The 21,786-nt window shown below is 45.6% G+C and overlaps 1 protein-coding gene across 2 annotated transcripts in view; it reads left to right on the forward strand.

Moving 5' to 3' along the window:
• The window catches only part of CCNYL1 (cyclin Y like 1), a 231,039-nt gene that overhangs the window by 41,122 nt on the left and 168,131 nt on the right, over nt 1-21,786 (forward strand). Inside the window, exons 2-3 of one of the 2 annotated variants that reach the window (XM_073552247.1) lie at nt 16,060-16,116; nt 18,967-19,001. In XM_073552247.1, the coding sequence (XP_073408348.1) occupies nt 16,060-16,116; nt 18,967-19,001 (92 nt within the window). Of the gene's footprint in view, nt 1-16,059; nt 16,135-18,966; nt 19,002-21,786 lie in introns of both variants that reach the window. The other variant, XM_073552246.1, reaches the window with a different exon arrangement.

The following is a 21,786-nucleotide window of genomic DNA, read 5'->3' on the forward strand; positions in this document are numbered from 1 at the left end:
CTTTCTCATCTTACTTACCAATCTTTTATGTGGGACAGTGTCAAATGCTTTAGAGAAGTCGAGATAAATGACATCCAATGATTCTCCCTGGTCCATTTGAGAGCTTACATCCTCATAGAAGCTGAACAGGTTAGTTTGACAGGAGCGATCCTTCATAAATCCATGTTGATATGGAGTTAAACATTTATTAACATTGAGATATTCCATAATGGTATCCCTTAGAAACCCTTCAAAAATTTTACCCACAACAGATGTTAAGCTTACCAGCCTATAGTTTCAAGGTACCCTTTTACACCCCTTTTTGAATATTGGTACCACATTTGGTGGTGATGGCTACTAGGAATGCTACCTTCATGTTTCGATGTGAGATGGACATCTGTTGTCCCTGAATGAAGGGGGCTGAGCAAAGGGACCGAAGGACCAAGTTAAGGTCCCACGGGGGAACTGACCTCCTGATTGTGGGATGTAGGCGCTGAGTTGCCCTGACGAACCTTATTACCCATGGGTGAGATGCCAGGGGGTAGTCGAGGAAAGTTCTTAAAGCTGAGATCTGGACTTTGAGTGCTGGGTCTAAGCCCATTATTAAAGCCTGCTTGAAGGAAATCTAAGATTTTGGGGATTTTTGGTTTTCCTTCTGTTAGGTCGGACCTGCTACCTTCCTAGACAGAACCTTTTCCAAATCTTATGATATATCGCTGAAGTGACTGGTTTTCTGCTGGCCTGAATTGTGGATATGACCTAGTCCGACAGACCCCCGAGCCCTCAGTATGTCTCGTTCAGGATCCAAGATGACAGGTGAAGCTTTCCCGGATTCTGATGGTAGACTGGACCCTGGTGAATGAGATGTTCCTTCTGTGGGAGCAGCACTGGTTGTTCTACTGCCATGATTCCCAGAAGTGGAAACCAACGTCTTTTTGGCCAATAAGGCACAATCCGTAGTACTCATGCCTGGTCCTCCTGTATTTTCCTGAGGATGGCTGGGATGACAGCTATCGGCGGGAATGCGTAGGAGAGAGATTGCCCCCACTTCTGGCTTAGAGCGTCCACACCTTCTGAGTTGTCTGATGGATTTAGAGAGTAAAATCTGTTCGTCTTTGCATTCCTTCTGGTCACGAGTAGATCTATCTGAGGTCTGCCCCAGTGATGGCATAGGCTCTAGAATATTTGAGTTTAACTCCCACTCCGTTGGCCAGATCTTCCGCCTGCTTAGTCTGCCACGGTGTTCTGAGACCCTTCGAGATGGACATCTGTTATCGATAAGACTGTTCTTTCTGCCCAGGGAAAAATCTTCCTCGATAGTTCCTGAAGTGTTTGATGACTGGTTCCCCCCTGTTGACGCAGAAAGGATACCGCCGTCACGTTGTTCGACAGAATCTTGACATGCTGGTCTTTCAGTTGAGCCCGATTCTGCCTCAGTGTTTCCCACGTGGCGTAGAGTTCTTTGTAATTGGAGGAGCTGGACAGCATGTCTGCCGGCCACACTCCTTGAAGAATTCTTCCTTCCAGATGAGCCCCCCAACCCCACTTGCTGGTGTCTGTGGTAATTAGGACGCGATGGGAAGAGGATCCAGGGGACGCCCTTCCTTAAGTTTTCCATCTGCATCCACCACACGAGACCTTTTAACTGCCGGGGACAAGGATATCTTGTTGAGGGAGGGTTGGCGATGATCCCAGACAGCCAGGACTTTCTTCTGCAAGGTTCTTGAGTGGAAGTGAGCCCAATGGACACGGGATGCAGGATGTCATGAGCCCCAGTACTCGCATTGCCGATCTGATGGAAACGTGGCCTTTTCGGAGCTCCTTCATGCTGTTTCATACTGCTCTGTTTTTCCAGAGGTGAGAAGGTTGTTCTGCTGTCGGAATCCAGCAGTACTCCCAATAAGACTTTCCTTGTTTCTGGCATCGGATCCGATTTTTCTCCAGTCAAATTCCACGACAGCTACATCGGAGGATGTCTTCCCCGCCCTAATAGGGGACAGGAACACAAAGAGGTTAAATACCCCTCCCCTTCCTGCAACCACCAGTGTTTCCCTGTCCCGTATGGGGCATGAAGAGGTATACGATGGTGCTGCCGTGGCCAGTGATCGGGAGCACCCCACGTCCAGTACCAGCTGGAGATACCTGTCGGGGGGCCTTGCACTCCTCCGGTGGCTGCTCCCATCTCCGCCTGCATGGTGGGACTCGGGACTCTCCCGCCTCTCCTGCACCTCCTTCGGGGGTAAAGCGAGGCGGTGATGTGAATGCCGGAGGCCTCCAGATAGCTCCCAGGCTTCCTCCTCCGTGCTGCCAGTTCCTGGGGGCTCACGCTTGACGGGGGTGGTGTTCCTCGGCTTCGGGCGTTATTGGGCTTTCCACTGGGGCGCGTGTCACTTCAAGTTTGTCTCTATGCCTTCCACGGTGGAGCGCACGCGTGCGCCGGGGGGGCGCGTTACTCCTGGGACCGGGGGTCACATTCTGGGGCGTCCTCATATGGTTCCCCCCCATTGGGCCAAAGGGAGGAGGTGCACAAACAACGCTGGATCCTCGATCTTTCAAGGTCTGGGTGAGGAGATCACCAGGTAAGACGCCTGTCTGACTCTGTAGACGGCATGGACGGTGACAAGCCCTCTCTGCGTCGGCGGAGCCCAGCGTACCCTCTCCTACTGTAAGTAGCAGGTGTCAGCCCTGGCTATCCAGCATTTATTTTCTAAATTGGCGTAGCATACCTCTCTTTCTAATATGGGGAGAAAAAGGTCTCTGACCGTAAGAGGACCGGCTCAAGTGTAAAATGTGTGCTGCCAGACTCCCTCGACATACAGGGAAAGCTCGGCCCGTCCTGTACGGAGATGTCCTTCGCGCTGAGCAGCCCTCTCTCTTGGATAGCATCAAATCCCTCATAATACAGGAGGTTCACTCCTCCATGGCTTCCCTCTCCCAGACCGCCTCCCTCTAGGAGGAGGAAGAAAGCTCAGATATGATCTGACTCAGACTTGAGGGTTCCTCTTCCACATCCACCCCTAAAACCAGGGAACGAAAAATATCACTTGGTTCAGAGAATATGGGTGAGCTAATCAGTATGGTTAAGAGCACTATAGGGGTGGAGGAGGAGGAAGTTAAATACACGGTACAGGATGAGATGTTGGGCTGAAGCCCAAAGAAGGTGTCCTGTACATGAGAACGTACAGAATCTGATCCTCTATAAAAGGAGGCCTCCCTGGGAAAAAAAAAGCCTATCCCTTTGACTCCTCCCAGCTCAAAGATCCAATGCATCAAGAAAGAAAAAAAAAAATTGAGAGCTTATCAAGGAAGTCCTGGGACACCTCTCCAATCTGCTAGAAGCTAATATAGCTTCCACTTGCCCTGTCTCTATGATTACGCACAGACTCAGTGCACCTCAGGGGAAAAGATACCTGACTCCCTACCCCTACTGCAGAAAGCAACGAGGTTCCTAGACGAGGCTTCCGCTAGCGGTCGCTCAACAACTTAAGACCAGGCCGGGACCAGGACGGAAGACCAGCCTGTAATTTGCAGTCCTCGGGTAATTCTTTAATGCATCGGCTCTTCTAGGCTGAGCGTGACTGTTCTCATCAGGTCCGGGTAGCCGCAAAAGTGGCCGTCCTTTCTAACTCCTCTAGAGGAGTGCCCTGGTTAAAATCCTAAGGGAGGCAACTTGTCTCCAAATGGTGCACCATCCCCTACCAGGGCCACTATGTGTTCAAGCCTGTCCTGGGTAACATCCTGGACAAGGCTTCGTACAAAAGGATCTCTTCCGGAACATAGAAATCCTAGGAGATGGATTTTTCATCCCTCCCGTGACCAAACCTCTGTCAACAGCTAGTCTAAGCTGAATTTGCATGCCCTCATCAGATCACAGCCGCTAAGCAGCTTGAGACTGGGCTAGTACCGGCATGAGAGACTGGCTGGGAATTCCTGGTCCTGTTGACATAGGAAGAGTATAGGGGGGCAAGGGCAGGAACATCCTTGTCCCTAACCATCAACAGACCCCAGATAAGCAATGACGCACGGTTGGGGGTCGTCTCTCGCCCTTTTTTTCACCCGCTGGCAGGCCATCTCCACAAATCAGTGGGTCCACCGTACCATACGAGATGGACTAAAAATTGTGTTTGAGAGTCCTTCCCAGTAATGCTTAGGGGTAACCTCCCTACAGCCTCCACACCTTCAGGGCTCCTTACCAAGAGATCTGCTTTGGTAGAACGTGCGGGTGCCAAAGCAGGACGACACGGCCATTACGCACGTCCCTTCCTGGTGACGAAGCCATCAGAGAAAAACCGAATCATCATAAACCTGAAGCCATTAAACTACTTGGTCCAGTACAGGCAATTCAAAATGGAGTCAATGAGGGGGGTAATGGCAACGGTAGATCTGAAGGGTGCATATTACCATGTGCCAATCCGTCCGACCATGTATCTCTCCAAAATCATGGCGGAAGCAATGATTTTCATTTGGTGCCAGGGGATAGGCGTTATCCCATATCTGGACGACTTCCTCCTCACTGTACCATCTATCTCATGTCAGAGGATGGACGTAGGAAAGGCCCCTGGGATAATAAGATCCCTGGGTTGGATACCGAACTTGGTCTATCCCTCCATGAAAAGGAAGCTTCTGGGAGTTCTCTCGGACTCAAGGGGAAAGACATCCTTCCTATCTAAAGTTTTTCAGGTCGACCTTGTCCACAAAAGAACCTAGTTTAGGGACCAGCGGGCACCGACCCTCAGTCAATGTATGCTCTAGGATCTCTGACCACATGCACCCAGGCGGTTTCTTGGGCTCAGGCCCACACCCAAATTCTGCAAAGCCACGTGCTTTTACATTCCAGGATCCGCCTGGCCTACGCAGCGACAAATTCCATTGTCCGGAGGGATTCCCCTCCCTGGTCAGGTTAAACCGGCCCTGAGGTGGTGGTTGAACTACCGAAATCTTCAGAAGGGAGTCAGCCGGGTTCAGCTTCCTCTGAAAACACTCCGCTCAGATGCCAGCCAACGAGGCTGGGGCGCAGTAGTAGAGAGATCCTATTTTCAGGGGCGATGGCTGCCGAGCATCAGCACCAGTTCCTCAAATCTGAGAGAACTGAAGGCGGTAGGAAAAGCTCTAAAAAATGTTATCGCTAATACAAAATCGCCACTTCTGCATCTACTCAGACAACATGACCACAGTGGCCTATCTCCAGCCAAGAGGGTACGAAGTACGCCGGCCTGAAGGCAATAGCATCAAGGATCTTCTCCTGGTCAGTGCGTCTGAAAGGATCAGACAACACCCAGGCAGATTTCCTCAGTCGAGAAGACGTTCATCCGGAGGAGTGGCGCCTGGACCAGACTGTTTTCTTGTCCCTAGCGTCAAGATGGGGCAGAGGTGGACCTAGTTGCCAACAGGCAAAATGCGAAGACAAGGGTATTAGTCTCCCTAAACCACATGGACGGAGTGCAAGGAATAGATGCCCTTCACCCTAGGGTGAGATTCCAACCTTGCATATGCCTGCCCACCCATACCGATGCGGGCAAAAAAACATTTCAGGAAATCCGGACGGACCGAGTTCCCACAATACTAATTGCCTCTCTGTGGCCCGGAAGAAGTTGGTACAGTACCCTACTTGCCATGGCCCAGGAAGGCCCTGGCTTCCACCGCAAAAAGGGTGATCTCCTTCACCAAAGTCCTCTGCTACACCCGGACGTAGGAAAATGGAACCTGGCAGCATGGTTATTGAGGCGAATTCCTAAGAGCCAAATGGCTCTCGGCTAGGGTAATCCAAACCCTTCAGGAAAGCCAATAACCAAGGCCATCTATGCCAAGGTCTGGGAAAAGGTTTACGCCCTGGTGCTCTCCAGGCACCCCTGATCCCTTCCATCCCAGTGCAGCACAGACCCTAGACGTTTACAAAAGGTCTAGAACAGGGCCTTATCCCCAGCACACTAAATAAAGGTATAAATATCCGCTCTTAGCACTTTTTTTTTTTTTTCCCATCTTGACCTGGCTAGCCACCGCTGGATCAAACGATTTTATGGCTTCGGCAGCCAGAATTCGTCCTAAACTCCGCAGTCAGGGGCCTCCTTGGGATCTCAACACCGTGCTCAACACCCTAACCTAAGATCCATTTGAGCCTCTAGATTCCATGACCATGAAGACCTAACCCTTTAACCATCCTCTTAGTCGCAATTACTGCGGCTAGATGTATAGGAAAATTGCAGACCCTGTCAATTCAAGAAGCTTACCTTGCAATCATTACAGATAATATTATCTTGAGATTAGATCACGCCTTTCTACTCAAACTTTCATAGGGATCAGGACCTTGTACTGTCCTCATTCGGCCCAAGCTCTCCAACCCTAAGGAAGAGACCTTCCACACTCTCGACAGTTGCAGAGTGGTCCTGTCTACTGACAACAGAGTGAAGCCTAGCGGATTCACCAGAATTTATTCATCCAGTTCTCAGGAAGAAATAAGGGCAAGAAGGCGTCAAAGAACATGATCGCGAATTGGATCACCCAATCTATCTGCCTGACCTACGCATCACAGGAGCTGGCTCCATCCGCCTCACTGAGGGCACATTCTACCCGTGCGATAGCAACATAATGGGCAGAAAGGGGGAATGCTTCGTCAGAGCGGATATACAGAACTGCCACCTGGTCGTCCATCCACACGTTCACCAGGCGTTACAGGCTAAATTTCAGTGGGCATTTAACATTTGGCAGACGAGTTCTGCAGGCCGTGATCCCCCCCCCCCCCCCCCTAGAGAAATTAGCTGTTTGTATTACTCCGACGTAACTGTCGCGGAAGGTGACTGGAGAAAATAGAATTGGACTTACCGGTAATTCGGTTTCTAGGAACATTCCACGACAGCACTAATTTCCCTCCCTATCTGTTATTCTTATTGGATGATTCCTGCACTTTGGTGGTAAATATTCATACTGGTGTCCAGGAAAACACTGGTGGTTGCAGGAAGGGGAGGGGTATCTAACCTCTTTGTGTTCCTGTCCCCTATTAGGGCGGTGAAGACTTCCTCCGATGTAGCTGTCGTGGAAGGTTCCTAGAAACCGAATTACCGGTAAGTCTAATTCTATTTTTTTTTCTCGTTTATAATCCAGCAGAGGAATTCTAAAACGGCTATCGACTTCTCTTTGTGCCGCTGCAGCTCCTCTGTTGATTTTGCCACCAGGAGAAAATCGTCCAGATATGGGATGATTATTCCTTGATTCCTTAGGAAGGCTACCACTTCTGAGGCAAATTTGGTAAAGACTCGAGGCGCCGAAGCCAGGCCAAACGGAAGACATTGGAACTGAAAGTCGCAGGTCAATCCTGAAGTTATACTGCAAATCTCAGGTATTTTTTATGATGTTGGGTGCACCTGATAGTATGCACTCTTAATGTCCAGAGTGCACATCAGGGCATCTTTGTCTATCAGATGGACTGTGGATCTGATTGACTCCATCCTCAATTTTTTGTAAGTGACCCAGGTATTTAAGGGTTTTAAATTTATAATCGTGCGGGATTCTCCTGACGTTTTCGTGATGAAAAATAGGGATGAATAGTGAACCGAGCCTATTTCTGCCTGGGGAACTGGAATTATAATGGCCCAATTTGCCAGGTCCATTACATCTGCCCACATCTGAGAGTGAGCCTTCACCATAAGGGGGGGAATAGATCTGTCGGGTGGAGGAGAGAAAAACTATTTGGTAAGCCTCTGTTATGGTCCTTAAAACCCACTGATTTTGTGTGATCTGAGACCATTGGGCTCTGAATTTTTTGAGCTGACCCCCTATGTAGGCATAGTCATGTCCTTCTGGATCTTGTACATGATCCCAAAAAGGACCCTCTAGCTTTTCCGACTCTAGAGTGGGTATTGCTGAAGGGACCCCTATGAGACCTCCCCTGGTTTCTGTAGTCCTGCTGTCTCCTGGGGCTGCTAGGCCTACCAAAGGACTGATCCCTCATATTTTTTTCCTCCGGGAATCCCTTTTTATCGGACGCCTTCTCCAATATATCATCTAGTGCCTGCCTGAAAACTCCTAACCTGGAGAAGGGAAAAGAACAGAGCTTGTTTTTAGAAGCGCCGTCCCCCCGACCACGTTTTTAACCAAATAGCTCTGCGAGCAGAGTTGGACAGCGAGCTATTTCTGGCCGAGAATCTTAAAGATTCTGCCAGTGCATCAGCTAAAAAGGCTGTGGTCGACTTCCTAAGCGGAAGGGAAGCTAAGATATCCTCCCTTGGGTTTTATTAGTCAGGTCTTCCTCTGACTGCCTCATCCATAAAATATAGATCTCGCTACTGAAGTAGCGGCTACTTTTGTCTTAATTATGGCCGCTGATTCTCCCAGGCGTGTCTTAGTAAATTATCCGCCTTTCTGTCCATGGGGTCTTTCAGGGTGGACGAGTCCTCACAGGGGATAGATGTTTTCCTGGTGACATAGCCACCGGAACATCAATTTTGGGAACCTCTTCCCAGACCTTAATGTCCACTGGGCTAAAGGGAAGTCATTTCTTAAAGTCCCGGGATATCACAAGACCCTTTTTCGCCTCCTCCCACTATTCCAGGACCATACCCCGCACATGGTTGTTCACTGGGTACACGCGTTGCTTCTGTGCCCTAAGGCCGCCAAACATCATGTCCTGTCTGGACTGTGGTGTTTGGACCTCCTCTATCTGCATCGTGTCCCTGACCGCATGAATTAAGTCATCCGTCTTGTCAGATGAAAAGAGATATCTTCTGCCTCGCTCCTGTTCGTCTGAGCACACCTCGCCCTCTTACTGATCACACTCCCGGGAATAGGAATCCTCATCTGAACTTGGCTCCATCTCCCACCTGGCCTGCTTAGTACTGGGACCTGGGCTGGGGGGCTGCAAATGGGAAAAGGTGAACATAGAAGCGTGGACTTCTTCCCGAATCATAGACCTTATTTCAGATAGGAGAGTCCTTCATGATTCTGGCTGTACATGTGTCGCAGAGCATCTTTTTATGTCTGTTAGGAAGCTTCGAAGTGCATACAGGACACCTCTTCGACTTTGCCGAGGCTTTCCCAGTCTGTTTGGTCGTAGGTAGGGGCGTCACTGAGGGTCCCTTTTCCTGCATAGCACAAGAGAGGGGCAGTCATGGCTCTGGTTTGGGACAGTCAGGGCTCCGGGCAGTCTGTTGGGCACAGCGCACTTACCCCGTCCTGTTCGACTCTGCCTGGATCCTCCATGACTTGTCGCGCCGCTATGAGCCCCTGCGAGATCTGGAAGGTGGCTGCTGCCTGTCTCGCTGTTACCGCGCTCCTTCCCAGAAGCGCATGCCGGCCTCCTACTTCCGGCGCTCTGACGTCACCGGAAGTGTGCCGTGACTCCCCTTCACGCAACTTCCGGTTTTCGTGTCTGCATGCGCCCAGCATCGGAGCCCAGAGCCTCCACTACGGGAGGAAGCTGCTCTACCAGGGGCCTCTTCCCACCTCTGGTCTCTGCGGCTGAGAGGCCCCCACCCAGGAGGGTTTCAGGCTACTTGACAGGGAGAAGGTCTGGACGAGCCGCCCGATCCCCTCCGGTAAGACGCATCCTCTTGTGCGTCCCTACATGCATGGACAGGGTAAACACTGAGGGAATGCGGTTGGGGAGGGCCTTTTAACCTCTTATGTGCTCTTCCTGTCCCTGCAAGGAAGTGGAGGACATCCTCCCTGGTGCTCTCGGGAGCTAAGTCCTGGAAAGTAAGTTAAAAGGAACCTTTCAGAAGGATTGTGCATAGTAACCTACAGAGACTGTAAGGTTGACTCCGTTATACTGTTTAATATCATACCTTGGAGATTAAATCCGTCTTGTGGTTTAATCTTTATTTTCAGTTTTGAGTTAATGATATGCTCATGCTTCGGGCGACGTGCTCCAGTATGGCTTCTGGCAGATCAATGATGCCTCAGTGACTTGCCCCCTATTTTACGTAATGAATAATATATATATATATATATATATATATTAGCAAAACTGTGGTTAGTTATAGCAAATTATAATTATCCTCCATCCCATAGTCCCGTGCCCATATACCCATCATACATATCCACGATCCCATAGGCCCGTGCCCATATACCCATCACACATCCTCCATCCCATAGTCCAGTGCCCATATACCCATCTTACACATCCGCCATGCCATAGTCCCGTGCCCATATAGCCGTCATACATATCCTCCATCCCATAGTCCAGTGCCCATACACCCATCACACATCCTCCATCCCATACTCAACCATTATGACATCATAATTAGCGGCGGGGCTTGCAACCTATAATGATATCAGCATCGCCATGGCAACCATTATGACCTCATAATGAGGGGCGTATCTTGATACGCACACACTTTTTCCCCATTATGTAGATGGGGGCAAAATTGTTTGGTGAATTGGACGTGCGGGGTTAAAATTTCGCCTCACAACATAGCCTAGGACGCTCTCGGGGTCCAGATGTGTGACTGTGCCAAATTTTGTTGCTTTAGCTGCGACGGTGCGGATGCCAATCCCGGACATACACATACACACACACTTGAGCTTTATATATAAGATATATATATATGCTGAAGAGCCCGGCGTTGCTCAGGCATAGTAACCAACTGTGGTTAGTTATAACAAATTATGATTATCCTCCATCCAATAGTCCAGTGCCCCTAAACCCCTCACACATATCCTCCATCTCATAGTCCCGTGCCCATGTACCCATCATAAACATCCTCCATCCCATAGTCCTGTGCCCATATACCCATCATACATATCTTCCATCCCATAGTCCGTGCCATATTCCCTATCAAGCCATGCCCACTCCACAGAAGTATGCGGCCGTAGGCGGAGCTGACCGGAGGAGTGACAGGGGGCAGAGCTTCACATAGGAAGTCAGCAGCTCCTCCGTCTGCAAATGTGAAACCGGCCTTACACTGATTTTTTTTTTTTTTTTTTTGTTAATATGGAATCTATGGATACCGTCAAAAAGAATACTTCTATGCAAATTACACAGGCGATCATGGTGCAGCATCAGCGCCGACACTGGCACCTGCCTGCAGAACAGGATTTTTTTTTTAAAGTTAATATTCATTATGTAAACTAGGGGAAGGTCACTGAGGGATCAGTGATCTGTCAGAAGCCATATACATGAATACCTAATCGGAGCACCATATGAGGACCTCCCACAGGCCGCCCCGAAGCATGAGCATATCAATTCAAAACTGAAAATAAAGATTAAACAGCAATCACAATAGTAATTTCATCAGCCAGGTATCATTTTAATCAGTATAACGGCACCAACCTGACACTGTCTGTATGTATGTTGCTGTGCACAATTCTGCTGACAGGTCCCTTTAAAGCAGGGGTGGGGAACTTCATGCCCATGGACCATTTACTGCCCGTGATTACTTTTATCCAGCCCAATGGCAGTTTCCAGGGAACTGCAGTATTTGAGTCGGCAGCTGTATTTTGACACTTGCCAGCCCTTTTTTCCTTTTGCTCTGTCAGCACATGTATAGAGCATTAACTACTGAGCACTGACGAACATGAAATAAATGTGTCTGCGTCAGGATGCACTTTGTCGGCTGAGTTAGCATGTGATTTGTATGGCCCCCGAAGGGTAGTCTAACTATCCAAATGGCCCTAGGGAAAACAAAAGGTTCCCCGCCCATGCTTTAAAGGGAACCTGTCACGTCCAGAAAGAAACAAATGTGCCTATTTGGTATTGTTACATTAAAAAATATAACTACAGCAGAATGGCGGCACCTGCACCGCAGCTTATATCAATTGTGTGGGCTTTGTCAGAAGAATCTTTCAAACGTGTAAGCCATGAAGCAAGCGTCTGGTCTTGCACAGATTAAGAGCATCACTTGCCGCCGGCGTCATTTTGGTGGAGCCATTTATTTATTTTGCTCCAACAGAATGGCAGCGGCACATGCATAGTAGTAGCATCTATTGGCAAGCGATGCTCTTAATCTGTGCAAGTCCCCTCCACACACGCGATACATGCTACTGCACCAGTGCAATTTTGCTGTAATTTTTTTTTTTAAAGACCACATTAACTGCTCAAGCGCAGTATTTAACCCCTTTCCGACATAATAGTACGCCGATGTCGGACTCCCTCCCTTTGATTTGGGCTCCTACGGTGAGCCAACATCTTTCCCAGGACATGTCAGCTGTTTGGATCAGTTGACATGCGCCTGGAACAGCCACGGGTGGAATCGCGATCCACCAGCTTCTATTAATCCGTTAAATGATTCCAGTACCACCTTTATGCTGACGACACTCAGATCTACCTCTCTGCTGCCCAGAATCCCGGAGTGTCTATCAGCCATATCCTCCTTCTCCTCTTGCTTCCTCAAGCTCAATGTGGACAAATCTGAACTCATCTTTCCTCCATCTAACAGATCTTCCTTACCTGACCTATCTATCACAATTAATGACATCACGCTTTCCCCAGTACCAGAAGTCCGCTGCCTCGGAGTAACCCTTGACTTTGCCCTGTCCTTCAAACCACACATCCAAGCTCTTTCTACCTCTTGTCGCCTCCAGCTCAAAAATATTTCCAGAATCCGTCCTTTCCTCAACCCTCAATCTACTAAAATGCTTGTGCACGCCCTCATCGTCTCCCGCCTCGACTACTGCAACATTCTTTTCTGTAGTCTCCCTGCTAACACTCTCGCACCTCTCCAGTCCAACCTTAACTCTGCTGCCCGACTAATCCATCTCGCTCCTCGCTACTCCTCTGCTTCTCCCCTCTGCAAATCTCTTCACTGGCTTCCATTCCCTCAGCGTATCCAGTTCAAATTATTAATGCTGACCTACAAGTCCATCTATAACCTGTCTTCCCCATATGTCTCTGAACTAATCTCCCGATGCCATCCCTCACGTAATCTCCGATCCTCCCAAGACCTCCTCCACACTTATTCGCTCCTCACCCAACCGCCTTCAAGACTTTTCCCGAATAGCCCCCATCCTCTGGAATTCTTTGCCCCAACATGTCCGACTATCAACCACATTTGGATCCTTCAGACGGAACCTGAAAACCCTCCTCTTCAAGAAAGCCTACAGCCTGCAATGACCTCACGACCTCCTCAGCACTACTGGAGATATCACCTCAGCCAACACGAACTGCTGCAACCCCCCACCTACTGTCTCCTTCCCCTCCATCATGTAGAATGCAAGCAAGAAAGGGCAGGGTCTTCTCCCCTCTGTATCAGTCTGTTATTGTAAGTTTGTTTACTGTAAGTGATATCTGTAATTTGTATGTATCCCCTTCTTATGTACAGCACCATGGAAACAGTGGTGCTATATACCGTAAATAAATAATAATAAATGCCGCCGTCAAACGCTGACATCGGCATTTAACATGAGCTTCCGGCAATCATGCCGGAAATCCGTCCATCGATGACCCCCGTCACGAGATTTGCAGGTCACCAATTGGTTGGCATGACAACCAGAGGTCTTCTGGAGACCTTTATGGTTGTCACTGCTGGCTTACTATGAGCGTCGCCCAGTGGTCGGCGCTCATAGCAAGTGATTAATTCGGCTTCACACAGGCGAATTGATCATCGCCTGTATGTACCTGAGCCGATCGAGTTATGGCAGCTTCTAGTCTCCCATGGAGACTATTGAAGCATGCCAAAAGTGAAAAAAAAAGTTTTAAAAAATATAAAAAAAGTAAAACTTCAAATCACCCACCTTTTGCCCAATTCAAAATAAAACAATAAAAAAAACAAATATACACATATTTGGTATCACCGCGTTCAGAACCACCCGATCAATAAAAAAAAAGATTAACCAGATCGCTAAACGACATAGCGAGAAAAAAAGTCAAAACTCCAGAATTACGTTTTTTTTGGTCGCCGTGACATTGCATTAAAATGCAATAACGGGCGATCAAAAGATCGTATCTGTACCAAAATGGTATCATTAAAAATGTCAGCTCAGCACGCAAAAAAATAAGCCCTCCCCCAACCCCAGATCACGAGAAATGGAGATGCTACGGGTATCAGAATATGGCAATTTTTTTTTTTTTTTTTTTTTAGCAGTTTGGAATTTTCTTTCTCCACTTAGATAAAAAACAAGAACCTAGGCATGTTTGATGTCTATGAACTCATAATGACCCGGAGAATCATAATGACAGGTCAGTTTTGGCATTTAGTGAACCTAGCAAAAATGACAAAAAATTAGTGTGGGATTTTTTATTTTTTTTTGGAATTTTTTTCCCCATTTTCTAGTACAAGACATGATAAAACCAATGGTGCTGTTCGAAAGTACAACTCGTCCAGCAAAAAAACAAACCCTCACACTGCTATATTGACGGAAAACTAAAAAATTATGGCAGGGGAGCAAAAAACATATACGAAAATACCTCTGGGGGTTAAGGGGTTAAAATGTGAGGTAGGTTAGTGAAGGTTCAGTGACCTATCATTTAAGCCAGAAAGATGAATGAGGCCACAGCACTGAAAAAGCCGCCCCGAAGCACTAGAATCTCATTAACTGAAAACTGCAAACACGGATTAAACAAACACAACAAGACGGATTTCATCTCCCAGGTATCATTTTAATCCATATAATGACGCCGACCTGACACTCTGTAGGTTACTGTGCGAAATCCTGCTGACAGGTTCACTTTAAGTGATCTGACCATTGTCCAGTTGGCTTCTGCATGGAAACTGCTCACTATTTCATACATACAAGTGAAATAAAACTCTGACTAAAAAAGCAGCAGCCAAAAATGACGCTTCAAGAAAACCACTGCTGGCATTTTCATTAAGCATCGTTAAAGGTTTGCTGGCATCTCATCCATAAGACGACATGCGCTGTTAATGCCCTAGCAATATGATTCCTCAGCTGAGTGACTACAGCAATACCCGACTTTTAAAAGAGCTGGTTTTGTGTTTCTTTTAGTGGTTAAAAAAAAATTCAGAACTTTGTAAACCATAAATAATAAATAGACCTGTCGTCACTTTCTACCTGTAACTTTATTTTTCCATTTAATGGACATGATTGTGGGCTTATAGTTGTAGACAATGAGCTGATGTATTTGACACATCTTGGGATACTTGCAACGTTTTCATCGCTTTTATTACATTTTTGCAAAGGATACAGCAACAAAAATAGCACCAATCGCTCTCCCCCCCCCCCCCCCCCCCCCCCCCAAGTTCCCTGCCACTAGTATTCCGCTGACCAGCTGCCATCTTTTATCTGTTATCGGCGTGCCGGCCCTGTCGGTCTTCTGATAGTGATCTGCTGCAATGCTCTAGGGTTTGCTGGGGAGCTTGAGGTCCCTACTTGAATGTAAGTTTGTGAGAGACAGAACAAGGATGTCATAGACTTACACTGAGTACTTATGACGGTTACCTCTGCCTTACAGTCAGTCCTCCGCAGAACAGGACTGTAGTGGCACCGGAAAGAGCTGAAGACTGCAACTTGTAAATATGGCTAGGGTTAGGGAGCTTGTGTTAGTGGCGCTGCTCCAGTACTGAAATTTAAAAAAAAAAAATTTTTTGGAGTGGTGCTTTAATTGACATAACAATACCAGACCTTAATTGAGAGGAGCATGAAGTAGAACCTGGGTGCAGCAGTTGTCAAAATCTGTTTTTTGATGTACTGTAGCATATAGCAGAGCTCAGAAAGCTACACACACACCACAGCTTTCTATGTTAATTTCATATTGACAGCTGCTTATCAGAGAAGGAGGTGTGATCGGACCAGGGCTCACATGCCATGTAGTCCAGGCAGTGATGATCTTCTGATTAAAACATTATTTGTATAGAAAAAGCACACAGCCTAATAAGTGACTCTGAAAAGTGTCTCAGCCCCTACTTCATGCTGCCTCAGATTACAAAGAAAACACCTGCTCACGGATCCCTTATTTAGTTTGTTTATTGTGTCTGGTCCATATGATGTTTGCACTAGTAAATGATGTGCACCAGTTTATTCAGTGTTCTTACAAGGTGAGCATGAATTTGACAGTACTTGGTAAAATCCTCAGTGTGTTGTAGTATCTTATGTATATTGCTTCTTTCTCATTTTATAAGCTTCCAAAGTTGCATTTTTCAGCTATTTTTGAAGGTGTTTAACCCACAATGTATATGTATTCTTATATTTTAGACCTGGCCCCAGAATCTAACCCTTCTGATCACCCAAGAGCAAGCACAATATTCCTCAGTAAGTCCCAGACTGATGGTGAGTTATACCTGCTCATACACTGCTCTCTGTAACTCATACTGTCCCACAATTTTGTGCTTTTGCATGCGTTTCTGATATATTTCTTGAATAAAATATTTAATAACATGTTTGCGAGGGTTTGTAGAAAGCCTGATTCCTGGTCTCTGAACTGTCACGTCTGAATTGAGGTCGAGCATGTGCATCTGTGCTGCGTTCTTTGTAACGGGGAGCACTGGATAGAAGAGTGCGATGCTTGGCTATCTCCAGCGCGCCTGTTGAGAATGAATACAGTGGAGGTGCACATGCTCGATCTCTGTTCCATTCAGACAAGGCTCTTAATAACCCAGTTCTGTGGATTGGTGAGGAACCCTGCTCCCCCCTTTCTCCAGCAAACAGAAGGTTCTCTCTTATTCAGTGGCTAGAGTGTAACCTTACGTTTTGGTACAACCCTTTAAGCAGCAGGGAGTGTCATTATTGGTAGGGGAAAAGTTGAAAGAACAGAGTGCGAAAATGTCTTTTTTGCATGATTCAGATAGAGCTGTGGAGTTGCTTGGCCACCTCCCAATTCTTTCTTTCTGGATGTGGGGCCTATAAGTGGTCTCGCCAGGCAAGACTGGGATAGATGCGGGCCTTAATTATTAAATATTTGCGTTATGTACTGTGAATATGCCATAAGTGTCTGTGGAAATAACCCATTATTTTCTGTCAGGGAGTCCTACCTTGTCTGTCTTGTATTGAAGTTAAAGTTGTAATTTACTCCTTTTCTAAATTTTAAACCTCTTAACATATCACAAAGACTTAAAATATCTGGAAATGAAGGCGGCACTTGAATCCACAATATCACTCTTCACACACTGGTGTACTTGGTTATGTATGAACTCTCCCTTTAAGGGTAGAATTGCTCATGGTCCGTCTAATGTGGTGGTGGTGGTTAGAGATGGTTCCTCTTTGGAGTAAAGGAAGTTTTCATCTCCATGAAGTAACTGTTCTATTGTTAAGACGCTACACTTCTTGAAGTAACTATGGAGGGAAGTCACCAAGTTGGATGCTTTCATAATGCAAATTTGTAATGTGACTGACTGTTTCCTTACCGGGCTATGTTCTTCCCTCTCTTGTGCTGATATGCAAAAGATAACAAGATTAATAGCACAACAGTAATGTGCTAACACAGGCACAACCCTAGTGTAGATATGGTGGGCGTAGTCAGCTGAAGTTCCTTCCTCTCTGGTTGGTGGACTGTGCACCACTGATGGTACTTCTAAAGAGAATCGACTTATGATGAGGCTTCTTTTTTATTGAAGGATTTCTCTATGCTTTTCTACACTGAACTTGCCTTCATCAGGCCATGCCACAATCCTAAGTGAATATAAGAAAAATATATGTTGGGAAACTTGCATCATGTGGTCAAAGATGAAAAGGTTAAGAAAAGGCTGGAAAGGTGGTACTACAGAAAAACAGCTAAAGGGTGGGTTTTCAAGTAAGTCACATGACTGTGTAAATAAAGCATTTTGCACAGGTAGTCTCTGAAGCAAAGATGGTCAGAGATTCACCAATCTGTTTCACAATTTTCAGATGCAATTGTTTACAATTTCAGAAACATATTCCTCAATATAAAATTGCAAGACTTTCAATTTCCCAACAATCAAAAGTACATAATAACAAGATTCAAAGATTCTGGAGAAATCTGCACAAGGGACAAGGCCGATATAGTATTGGATGCTTGTGATCTATGTGTCCTCAAATGGCACTGTATTGAAAACTGACATGATTGAGCCATGCAAGTCACTCAGGAATACTTCCAGAAAACATTGTCTATGAACATAATCCAAAAATGCAAGGCAAAGCTCTATAATGGAAAGAAGCCATGTATATACACAATCCAGAATCACAAAGATTAAGAATGGACTGAGTCAAAATGGAAAACTCTTCTGTGGTCAGATGAATCAAAATGTGAAATTGTATATCGAAACCACAGACGCCGTGTCCTGCATATTCAAGAGGGAGAGGGACCATCCAGCTTTTCATTGCACAGTACAGAAACCTACATCGCTGATTGTATTGGGGTGTATTAGTGACTCTGGCATGGGCAGCTTACATATCTAGAAAAGCGCTATCGATACCCAACATTATATAGGGGTTTTAGAATAACAAATGCCCCATCCAATGTCTATTTCAGAGAAGGAATTGCATATTTAAGCAAGAAAATGATAAACCACATACTGCATCATCGCTTCACACAAGAAGTCGGGAGATGAACCGGCCGCCTGCAGTCCAGACCTTTCACCAACAGAAAACATTTAGCGCATTATGAAACAAAACATCCGGTATAGCCCCTCCACTGTGAAGCCGTGAGAATCCTACATAGACAAGAATGGGACATCATTCCTCTCCCAAAATCCCCGCAATTCTCCTCACTACCTAGATGCTTACAGATTTTATAGAGGAGGGGATGTTACACAATGGTAAACATGGCCCTGTCCCAATGTTTTTGAGATCTGTTGCTGCCATCTAATTGTAAATGAGTTAATTTTTCAAATGAAATGGAAAAATGTCTAATGTCTGCTTTCTGATCTGTTCTGTTGTGAAAAAAATATGGTTGCAAGAGATTTCCAAATCATTGCATTCTTGTTTTCCTTACATATTAGTGGCCCAACTCTTTTGGAATTGAGATTGTATTATACAAAGGCAAGGATTTTAGTATAGCGCCAGGATCTGGCAGTCAGTGTAATACTTGATGGTTGGCATCATCTCGAGTTGTGGTCCCAACACTGCAGATAGTCTTTCACAAATGTCCTGGACATCATATTCTCTGTTCTCCTGCCCTAGTAATGTGTATTTATGTGCTTACAGTGAGAGAAAAGAGGAAGAGTAACCATATAAATCACGTAAGTAAACCTCACCTGCTGATTTATTGTTGCTGTAATGATATCATAGCAATTTCATTCATTTACTCATTGTCTGCCTATGGCCCTTCTCCATGTCATTACTGGTGACTTAAACAGGTTTAACAGGATTTCTAGGATTTGGGAATGATCTAAAAAATTATTGCCTACCTCCTGAATCCCTCCTCTCATTTTTGGGGGTCCTGCCAGTACCAGAAGATGTCATACATTGGCTGCAGCAGTCAGCCGATTAATCAAGGCTACATGCAACAATAATCTACTAGATGTCAATCCCTGTAGAGACGAGGCCTCATTAGGGTATGTTCACGTGTCTCTTTCTGGCAGATTCTGCTCCAAAAAACTGCCTGCAAAAGGGGGGGTGGAGTTAGAGCAGTTAATATTTTAAGAAAGAATAGAGGTACAGAGAGATGCATAAAGTGCATGTATACTAATGCCAGAAGCCTCACCAACAAAATGTAGGAATTAGAATTAACTTTGTTGGAGTATAATTATGACATGGTGGGGATATCTGAGACATGGCTGGACGAGAGCTATGACTGGGCGGTTAATTTACAGGGTTATAGTCTGTTCTGAAATTACCATACAAATAAGCGAGGGGGGGGGTGTTTATATGTAAAATCATCCTTAAAACCCATCCTGCGTAATAATATAAGTAAATCTAATGAAAATGTTTAGTCCCTGTGGGTGGAGATATGGGGAGGGGGAAAAATAATTAATGATGGGGGGGGGGGGTTGTTATAAGTCTCCAAAAATAATGGAAGCAACTGAAAATATCCTCGTAAAGCAAATAGATGAAGCAGTGACTCAAAGAGAAGTCATTATTATGGGGGACTTCAACTACCCCGAAATACATTGGGGAGCCGAAACCTGCAGTTCCAGCAAAGGTAATAGGTTTTTGACAACTTTGAGAGACAATTACCTTTCACAACTGGTTCAGGACCCAACAAGAAGGGGGGGCACTGCTAGACCTAATATTAACCAACAGGCCAGACCACATAACCGATATAAGGGTTGAGGGTCACTTGGGTAATAGTGATCACAAAATAATAAGTTTTCATGTATCCTTTAATAAGATGTGTAGTAGAGGGGTTACAAGGACATTAAACTTCAGGAAAGCAAATTTCCAACGGATGAGAGATGATCTTGGCGCAATTACCTGGGACGATATCCTGAGACATATAAAAATACACACAGAAAATGGGAGACGTTTATTAGCATCCTGAATAGGACCTGTGCACAGTATATACCATATGGGATTAAACATGCTAAATAGAGCTGTAAGGGGCGCAATAAGTGACAAAAAGAAAGCATTTAAAGAATTAAAGCAAGTAGGTAGTGATGAGGCATTAAATAAATACAGAACATTAAATAAATTCTGTAAAAAGCAAATCAAGACAGCAAAGATTAAGACAGAGACTCATTGCCAGAGAGAGTAAAAATAATCCCAAAATTATTCTTTAACTACATGAATAGTAAGAAACTAAAAAATTATAGTGTTGGCCCCCTTAAAAATAGTCTGGGTGAAAAGGTGGATGAGGAAAAAGCCAATATGCTAAATGACTTTTTTCAACAGTATTTACACAATAAAATCCCATGACGGATAACATGATCAGTAATAAAAATTCTCCATTAAATGTCACCTGCTTAACCCAGCAGGAAGTACGGCGGCGTCTAAAAATCACTAAAATTGACAAATCCTTGGACCTGGATGGAATACACCCCCCCCCCCCCGAGTACTGCAGGAATTAAGTACTGTCATAGACCATTATTCTTACTCTTTAAAGATTCCATAATAACAGGGTCTGTACCACAGGACTGGCGTATAGCAAATGTGGTGCCAATATTCAAAAAAGGGACAAAAACTGAACTTGGAAATTATAGGCCAGTAAGTTTAACCTCTACTGTGGGTAAAATCCTGGAGGGTTTTCTAGAGATACTATACTGGAGTATCTGGAGAAGAATAACCTCATGACCCAATATCAACATGGCTTTACGAGGGACCGTTCCTGTCAGACTAATCTGATAAGCTTTTATGAAGATTTAAGTTCCGGACTGGACCAAGGGAATGCAGTGGACGTGGTGAATATGGACTTTTCAAAAGCTTTTGATACGGTCCCACACAAAAGGTTGATACATAAAATGAGAACAATGGGATTAGGGGAAAATATGTGTAGGTGGGTTAAGAACTGGCTCAGGGATAGGAAACAAAGGGTGGTTATTAATGGCGCACACTCGGACTGGGTCGCGGTTAGCAGTGGGGTACCACAAGGGTTAGTATTGAGCCCGATTCTTTTTAACATATTTATTAATGACCTTGTAGGGGGCATAGAGAGTAGAATTTGAATATTTGCAGATGACGCTAAACTCTGCAGGGTAATCAATACAGAGGAGGACAATGTTATATTACAGGAGGATTTATGTAAACTAGAAGCTTGGACTGATGGCAAATGAGCTTTAATGGGGATAAATGTTAGGTCATGCACTTGGGTAGAACAAACAAGATGTATAATTATGTGCTTAATTGTAAAACACTGGGCAAAACTGTCATTGAAAAAGACCTGGGTGGATGACTAACTCACATTTAGTGGCCAGTGTCAGGCAGCTGCTGCAAAGGCAAATAAAATAATGGGACGCATTAAAAGAGGCATAGATGCTCATATGGAGAACAGGAAAGATGTATATCTTTGTACATTGTAAGCCAGTAGATAGAAAAATAGAGAGTCCTCAGTGGTTGATGCCTTTTAATGGCTAACTGAAAAGATGGTAA

This window comes from Dendrobates tinctorius, unplaced genomic scaffold, assembly GCF_039654945.1.
Source record: "Dendrobates tinctorius isolate UK_male_01 unplaced genomic scaffold, ASM3965494v1 ptg000188l, whole genome shotgun sequence".
In the NCBI taxonomy this organism is placed as follows: Eukaryota; Metazoa; Chordata; class Amphibia; order Anura; family Dendrobatidae; genus Dendrobates; species Dendrobates tinctorius.